Source organism: Microtus ochrogaster, unplaced genomic scaffold (assembly GCF_000317375.1).
Source record: "Microtus ochrogaster isolate Prairie Vole_2 unplaced genomic scaffold, MicOch1.0 UNK1, whole genome shotgun sequence".
Taxonomy (NCBI): domain Eukaryota; kingdom Metazoa; phylum Chordata; class Mammalia; order Rodentia; family Cricetidae; genus Microtus; species Microtus ochrogaster.
The window spans coordinates 41,044,887-41,053,507 of record NW_004949099.1 but is presented as its reverse complement, the minus strand read 5'-3'; the positions used below and the strand labels follow the sequence as shown (position 1 = coordinate 41,053,507).

Here is an 8,621-nt window from a genome sequence, read left to right as displayed (position 1 = left end):
AGAGAGAGAGAGAGAGAGAGAGAGAGAGAGAGAGAGAGAGAGAGAGAGAGAGAAGATACTGGAGTGGTTTATAGGCCATGGTCCAACTCTTCCAACGATGGCTTTCATCCCATGGAAAATCCAAGAATCCAGTAGTTGTTCAGTCCATGAGGCCGGGTGTGTTTAGTACACACCGGAATCCTGAAGAAGTAGGCTCTCATATCAGTAAAGGAATGGACTGGTCAGCAAGAGTGAGGGCAGGCAAAGGGCAGGTACCCCTTTCTTCCATGTCCTTTATATAGCTAAACAGGCTGCCACCAGAAGGTACGGCCTGGATTTAAGGTTGATCTTCCTACCTCAAAAGATTCGGATTGAGAGTGAGTCTTCCCACTTCAAATAATTCCGTCAAGAAAAACCCCTCACAGGTGTGCCCAGCCTCTTGAGTTTTAGTTAATTCTTGATGTTGTCAGGTCGCCAGCCAACCATAGCCTTCGCATTAGTCGGTGGGAAGCCATCTGCACCCCTGAAGATTGTAAAGTCACCAGGCGGGGCAGGCAGAGCTGAGTGGGAGGTTCACACCCAAGCCTCTCAAGCCTTGCCATTTACCCTTTCGCTCTGTGTGGAAAATTCTTGTCTTCCGCCTGCTTCACACCCACCCAGCCTTTGGTGACTGCTCCCTCCAACTGGTATCTCTGACCAGGACAGTCGTCGCCTCTTTTAAACACCTGTAGCCGCTATTTGGCACCACTGTATACCGGTAGAGACTGCGTTCTTATTGCTCACAATGGCAGCCCCTTTATCCCATTTCACTTGATCTCCAGAGAGACCTCAAGAGGTTTATGAAGTCTCCTCATCCCATTTGGTGAAGAGGAAACTGAGGCATGGGGTGGCAAGGGGGTGTGTCATGGGCTTTGGGTCTGTGACAGCACCTGCCTTCTTATAATCTTTCTTTATCTCATGGGGGGGGGTTTGGGGTTCTGGGAGATGAATGCAAAAGCAATGCTGGTCTAACTGGTTCCTTCTCTCTCCAGCTCTGTGGCTGCGGACTGCTTGGAGTGGGCATCTGGCTCTCCGTGTCCCAAGGCAACTTTGCCACCTTCTCCCCCAGCTTCCCCTCGCTGTCTGCAGCCAACCTTGTCATCGCCATAGGCACCATTGTCATGGTGACAGGCTTCCTGGGCTGCCTTGGGGCCATCAAGGAAAACAAGTGTTTGCTCCTCAGTGTAAGTTGGACCCCATGTCCCTTCATTGCTTCCTTGGTGGGACTCCCTGACCTAAGTCTGTGGAAATTGCTTCTCTAATGTTTTGTCCCTAGCCCTAGCTGTCCCTCTCACTTTTGGACATGTGATCTGTCTGGGTTTGCTTAGGAGAAGGTGAACCCTCTCAGACATGGGAACCCTGCCTGTCCCCTGTCTCCCCTCTCTTCTCTGTTAGCACCCACCGCTGGCCATTGCCACTATCCTGAACCCGTCCATGTTTGGACTTATCTTTCCAGTTTTTCATTGTGCTGCTGATCATCCTCCTGGCAGAGCTGATCCTGCTCATCCTCTTCTTTGTCTACATGGACAAGGTAAACCTGCAGAGGAGGAGCCATGTGGGTCACACAGCCCTGGGGATAGAGCAGGCGGAGGAGGGGAGGACACTGGCTAGTGGAACCTGCAGAGTGCTCTTCAGGAGGCCCGGGGGGCCGCTCTAGACACTCTCTCCCCATCTAGAGACACTACTCCACCATTTCCAGCTGCCCTGGGATAGGCTGTGGGTGTGGGGGGAGCCAGTCTCCTGGTCCCAGCCAACCTGTGGTGTTGCCCCGATCTGCCAGGTAAACGAGAATGCCAAGCAGGACCTGAAGGAAGGGCTGCTGCTGTACAACACTGAGAACAACGTGGGGCTCAAGAACGCCTGGAATATCATCCAGGCCGAGGTGCGGCTTGGCTCTCTGTGTGGCGTGGGACGGGGCAAGCCACGGGTACCCGGACTGTTGGGGGAACCCGGACTGGGGCGTCGGAGAGTACCATGGAATAGTACTAGGGAGGGGTCAGGAGGCGAGCACAGGAGGTGATATGGCCTGGACACAGGCGTGAATAGGTCTAAGGAACCGTAGTGAGTGGTTAACTTCGTGATGGATGACAGAAGTCGCAAGGCCATGTTTGCTCAGGAGATGGGCTCCGATATTGAGAGGAGCACAAGACTCTGTTCCCTGATGAGTACCCACCTAGACCCTGGGAGGGAATGGCGGGGGGGTAGACTGGCGATCAGCTTGGGAGGGTCCATGCCACAGAAGAAAGAGCTTAAGGTGCTGGTGAGCAAGTCTCCTGTCCCACATCGTGCCCAGCCAGGAGGAACAGCAGCCTTGCACCTACCCCACCCCCACCCTTGATGGTCTAGGGGCCTTGCTGCAGCTCAAAAAGAGGACAAGAAGACACTCTTTTTCTCATTGCTGTTCTTGGGTGGCTGTTTGGTGGGGCTGGCCTGAGAGAAGAAAGCCTGGGTGGATGGGGACAGCAGTGTCATGCCTGGCCTCCCTCCCTCCCCACAGATGCGGTGTTGTGGAGTCACTGACTACACAGACTGGTATCCAGTGCTGGGAGAGAACATAGTTCCTGACCGCTGCTGCATGGAGAACTCCCAGGGTTGTGGGCGCAACACCACCACCCCCTTGTGGAGAACGGTGAGGCTGGAGAGCAGTGCCTCAGGCTCAGGGATCCCAGAAGCCTGTGTACTGGATGTGCCTGGCTGCAGGAATGACGGGAATTAGTTCGCTATGGGCTGGGGAGAGGGGTACACTGGAGTGAGGCCAGTGGCTGTGTGTGTGTGTGTGTGTGTGTGTGTGTGTGTGTGTGTACTGTTGGGAGTCAGAAGGTGAAGGATTAGGGGCTGAGGCTATGCAGCTGGGTTTTGCAGGTGGAGCCTGGGGGTTGGAGGTGGATACTGGAGTGGGTGTGGTAAGGTACTGGAGTTAAGAGTACAGATGGACCTAAAAGGACAGGGCAAGGCCACTGGGAACTCAGCACTCAGCTTTGCGCCAGGACCTTAACCTGTGGTTCCCTCCCCAGGGCTGCTATGAGAAGGTGAAGCTGTGGTTCGATGACAACAAGCACGTTCTGGGCACCGTGGGGATGTGCATCCTCATCATGCAGGTGAGGGGACACGAGGGACCCCAGCCTGAGCAAGATGAGAGCCGAGCAGGGGTGACCTGGTGCTTACACAGCCTAGTGTGTGAGGTGTGCGGTGTCCAGGCCCTGCAGGGAAGCCCCTGCCATGCTGCAGAGCTCTGAGTGAGGTAACAGGCACTGAGCAAGGTGGTACTCAGGGCTAAGTGGGGGCCCTGGACTAGATATTGGAGCCAGGGTCATCCGACATGCTCTCCATGAGAGCCGAAGATCTGCAGTGTCCCTGGGTCACCGGCTTCGTACATGGGACATGTGGCACCTTGGGTGAAGCCACCAGTGGCCTCTGCCTGCACATCTGTGTCTCCACCAGTTTTCAGGATTCTGGTTGAGGAGCATAAATGAGATTTAATGTTGTTCAAGACATTTTCACCCAAAGAAATCCAGCCCCAAACAGAAAGTGCTGCCAAGAGTGTTAATGACTCCTTTTGCTTCCTTCTTCCCTCTCCCACTTCAGCCCCTCTTACCCCTCTGCCTTCTCCCCAGGCCTCTGAGATGTTAGCATGTGAGGTGCTGGGGATCCAGGTCTTCTGCACGGGCGGCTCCAAGGGACTGAACTACATCCGCCTATGTGCAGTTCTAGGCTGGGTTCCCAGGGTGATCTCCTACACCGTGTTTTCTCTGTTTCCTGGCCCACTGTGTTGTGCACATTTTTACATTAGGTTCTTTTTTTAAAATATTTATTTATTTATTATGTATACAGTATTCTGGTGCCAGAAGAGGGCACCAGACCTCATTACAGATGGTTGTGAGCCACCATGTGGTTGCTGGGAATTGAACTCAGGACCTTTGGAGGAGCAGGCAGTGCTCTTAACCTCTGAGCCATCTCTCCAGCCCTACATTAGGTTCTTTAGAGCAGTCCCAAGCTGGTGGAACTGAAGTCTGACCCCAGACACAAGAGCATCCCTTTAAAGTCCTCTCCTTGTCTTTCAGATCCTGGGAATGGCCTTCTCCATGACTCTATTCCAACACATCCACCGGACGGGTAAAAAGTATGACGCCTGAGCGTTTGGCAGCGCCTGGCCCCACCCGGACACTGTAGGTGCGAGGGGAGAGGACCTGAGTCTGTGTCTCCTGTCTGCCCTCCGATGGCCACCCTGCCCCACCTGCCAGCCTGCTCTCCCCTGCCCAAATCCTTGGCCTTGGACCTCTTGGAGGGCAGAGACCCAGAGAGGAGGCATCATGCAGAGACCTCGGGGCTTGGGCGCCTGGACTCCTGCACCTGCAGATTTGCCAAAGACGCCAGGGTGGGCAGGGGATCAAGGAGGAAGCCCTTGCGTTGATGGGTTGCCGCCCCCGCCCTTCACACTGACACTTGTCCCTGTGTGGGATGGAGAGTCTGTCCCACCAAGGCCACGGCCGTCCATGGCTGCCCAGCCAGAGAGACAGCCAGGGTGCAGCGTGGCGCCACCGGGTCAGGCTCCCTGGAGCACCCTGCCTGGGTTTTTATACTATAGTGTAACTTTTTTTATTTTACTCTGATTACGATTATTCAGGAATATTATCTCTCAGATAAGTATAGGGTTAGCTTCCTGATTTATAACTTTTTACTGTGTTGATTTCCATAACGGTTTGAGTTTCCTTTTCCTGTGCGTGGGGATGGGTAGGGAGAAAGGACCCCATCTGCTTTCAGTGAGGACATACCACTGTGCAACACTCATGAGACTCTAAGGTGAGGATAGCCAGGCTTACCCCCCAAAACTCACCTGGAGGGAGAGGGTGCAGCCATGCTATGGGGCCCGGCCAGGCCTGGCGACCACGGATAGGGCCAGAAGGGGCAGGTGTGATATAAAGCATGGTGGGGCATCCTACTCAGGGGTGACAGGGGTGGTACCTGAGCTAGGGAGGCCATGTCAGGAGGGGACGCGCAGGACGGGGAGTAGTGGAATGCTTTGCTGGGGGCAAACAGAACAGTTTGTGGCATTTCCTTTCTCTTCCCTCAGTCCTCTGCTGATGTCCCTCCTGACCCCACACATCCTGCATCCCAGATGGTCACTCTCACACATTCCTGCTATAGAGTCCTTTGGTTCAGACCGCACTCTGCGCACCCTGTTCTGAACAGTGGAAGCAGACATGTCCAGCTGCCCAGACTAAAACAGAGTCTCAGGACTGTCAGGAGGAGAGGAAGAGTTGGCATCTCTGGCCAGCCCCACCAGACTCACTCAGTTGCTGACTGCCCTGCTGAGGGGTAGGGCCACAGGGGTCTCAGGACCCTCCCTCATTAGGATCCATGGCTGTCCCCATTGGGTGGCAGGCATCGCATCCCATGTAACCTCAACGAGACAAGATACAGAAAATCTGAGAAGTCAGGCTCACATTGCCACAGCCGGCCCCGGGGAGAAGGCCCTCGATCTGGATGCCCCTTGCTGGGCATAGGAGATGGAGGCAGGGTGTACTCCCAGCAGCCCTGCCAGCACTGATGCCCAGTGTGCCCTTCTGTGAACACAGTAAAGGCAAGACTGGGGGACTGGCCCGACAGCCATCTGGAATCCAGAGTCCACTCTCCAGGTGTCATGTGGCAGCTGCTTTTCTCAAGCCATTTGACTCCTTACCACTGTTTCCCACCGAGCCAGGTCTTCCACCACTTAGCCAGACTGCTCAGCCAACCTATAACCCCTCTGACTACCTTGAGTAACAGGCAAGGCAGGACCAGGGATGTGGAACTTTCAGGGTGTTCAAGATTGAAGTTTTGGGGGTGAGAGGATAGTAGGGAGCTCTAAGCAAATTGGACAGAGAGGCCGCCGGTTCCAGGAGATGAAATTGTGTTGTTAGGGGGAATGACAGACACCTCCCTGGGAACCCCAAAATATAGAGTTCAGGTAGACCCATTAAACAACCAGGAAAAAAAAGTGGTACCTGCTTCATAATGAGTTAGTGTGGGTGGAGTGGTGGGTTTGTTTATACCTATAAATGTCATCAACAGTACATCTCCCAGTACACTGGAAAGCATTTGGCCTCCCTGCCACCTCATGTCTCTAGAGTGCTTCAGGGCGGTGCTGGTCCCCAGAGCTGCAGCCAACGTCCCCCACCCTCACCAGCTCACCTCAATTGTCTGTCCAGCACAGCCAGATCACATGTCCCAAACCGCCTTCTTGCGTTAGCTGTGTGTGTCTACATGGGGCAGAGGGCTCCATGCTCACAGGGTGGGTGTTCTGAACCCCTTGCTTGTCTCGGGGAATGGCCCCCATACACTAAATGGCCACAGCAAGTGAGGCCAGGGGAGGTGGCTCAGCTCTTCTCTGATCCTCTTGGCCGTGAGCTCACTGAGGACGAACCCGCCATGAGAGCCTCCTCACCTGTGCTTCCCTTGAGCAGTTTCCTCGAGGCCCCACTCCAGGAATCTGCAGACCTGCCTCAGAAAGTCCTCTCGGTTTGTAGGTGACTTCACAGAAGCGCTTGACTTGACGTAGCTGTGGCATTTCTCCAATGCCGACTGGTAGAGGGGCTTAGTGGGCAGGGTCTGGAAACTGCTCTCAGGTGACTGTTGGGTGTCAGGGTGCACGGCTCCTGTGCGGCTGTACTCTCTGAGCTGGAACAATGTCATCCTACACCCTCCCCCCCGTGCCAGCCTGGGCCAGCGCCTCGGCTCTCCCCTTGCACATGTTCTGGCCAGGCCTCCATGAAGTGGCTCTTCAAGTGGATGGAATTGTGGTCCCCTCCTCTCTGGCTCCCTGCCCACCCACCGGTGGAGGTGCTAATCAGCAGGGACATGGCACAGGATGGGGAGCTGGGTGCCAGGGGCTGGGGATCTCTCTTTGCCCCTCAGCCCCTTGGTCTGGTGACCCCTCTCATGTGCCTGTTCTCTCATTTCCCTTCCCTCCTCCGTGATGGTGGCGTCCTGGCCTCTTCTCCCTCAGTGGGCATCCTGAGGAGTCAGGCCCTTGGGCCTCCACTTGCCTTGCTGTCCCTGGGTGGCCAGAGAGCCGGGAGTGCACGCTGGTTGGTTTCGAATGCACTTTCTGCTTGCAATGCCTTGTCTGCATTTTCTCCATCCCAGGTCCTGCTTTAATGAACACCATGTTTTTAGCATGTTTTTAAATAAAAGCCGATAATGTGTCAAAAGCACAAACAGACTGTCTCTCAGTGGTGTGTGTTTTCTTCCTGAGCCATGACCAGGACATGTTTCATGTAGCTGTTGATGGAGGGATCCAGCGGAACACCAGTCAGTCCCCTGTAAGAGGACCTCGTCTCTTTTCTTTCAGCCTGGGTTTCAGATTTGCTGGGGTGAATGGATCTCTGTCCGTCTGTGGAGGCCTGGAGAAGCCTAGCGCGTGTGCGCGCGCACACACACACACACACACACACACACGCACACACACCTGTCTGGAGACTGATACAGAACTGATCAGGGGTTTCCAGTGACTCAAGCCTTCTGCCTGAGAGGATGCCGTTCCACCACAGTGACTGGTCACCCACAGTTGGCTGGTCCTGTGCTCATACGTGGGAGGAATGAGAAACAGGTCCTTACTCCTGTAGGGGAAGGCTATCAGGTTAGGTCCACCCTTGTCCCAATCCCTCTGTTGCTCCTGAAGGTTCCTTTGAGCCTGGTGTCTGGGGACCTCTTGATGTCATTTGGCCCAGGCAGCATTTTTCCTGGTAGCAGCAGACAGCCTCCAAGAAAACCTAGAAGCAAGGGTCTGTGAGGATGGGCATGGAGGAGGCAGACGCATAACGTGACTGGCTGGAATGTCAACCAATCCTGTGCTCTCAGTGCTTTCCTGGTGTGGGAGTCTCCTGCTGTGGCAGTTGGGTTCTGACTTCCGGGCCTTTCTTCTACCATAACAGTGAGGAAATGCAGATGAGGGAAGCCCAGGGTTCTCTTCGCCCTGGGTCACTGGGTGCCATTATCGCCGGTGAGGTGGCAGAGATGGAATGAGCATGCTCAGGAGAGGCTGAGATGGGCATGTAGCAATGGGACAAACAAGTGCAGGAGTCTAGAAACTGAGATGGGGTGGGGCAGCTCCAAACCCCTCCAGATGTGTAGCTATGTCTTCCTCCCTAAAGGGAATGGCCAGGTGGACACCAGATTGTCCTAAAGCATCAGCCTGTGGTAGTTTGCTTTCAATGTGTCCAGTTTTGGATAAAGCCCATGTTCCAGCTAGAATTGCTTCCTGTGACCCTCCCCAGACCTATCTAGAGCAAGGAGACAGACAACCTCTCAACTGTTGAGGGTCAGCTGGGTCACAGGAATTGGCAAGGAGGCCCCTTCTCATCTGTCCATTTGCTCTCACACCTGCCCCCAGGGTGTGGCCACACTTGCTGGTATCTGCCAGGCCAGTTCATAGGTAGTGATCACTGTAACTCTCTGGGGACCCCTTGATTAGTCCCCCATTAGCCTGTGATGTGGAAGAGCAGCCTCCCATCTGTGCTCAGTGAAGGCAAAGAAGGTCAGCTCAGGAGCGATAGCTAAACAGGCCTGGCATGTAGACAGAAGTTTCTGTCCCAACCAGTCTTACAGTGATTCAGTCCCAAATA

At 54.6% G+C, this 8,621-nt stretch overlaps 1 protein-coding gene across 4 annotated transcripts in view; it reads left to right on the top strand.

Moving 5' to 3' along the window:
- Tspan9 (tetraspanin 9) overlaps window positions 1–4,680 on the top strand; it is a 184,721-nt gene extending 180,041 nt beyond the window's left edge. For all 4 annotated transcript variants that reach the window (XM_026788231.1, XM_026788229.1, XM_026788230.1 and 1 more), the window contains 6 exons: window positions 1,011–1,202; window positions 1,475–1,549; window positions 1,799–1,900; window positions 2,516–2,647; window positions 3,033–3,116; window positions 4,080–4,680. In XM_026788231.1, coding sequence (XP_026644032.1) covers window positions 1,011–1,202; window positions 1,475–1,549; window positions 1,799–1,900; window positions 2,516–2,647; window positions 3,033–3,116; window positions 4,080–4,151 — 657 coding nt within the window. In that variant the 3' untranslated portion in view covers window positions 4,152–4,680. The remainder of the gene's footprint in view (window positions 1–1,010; window positions 1,203–1,474; window positions 1,550–1,798; window positions 1,901–2,515; window positions 2,648–3,032; window positions 3,117–4,079) is intronic.
- Window positions 4,681–8,621: the final 3,941 nt, after the last annotated feature.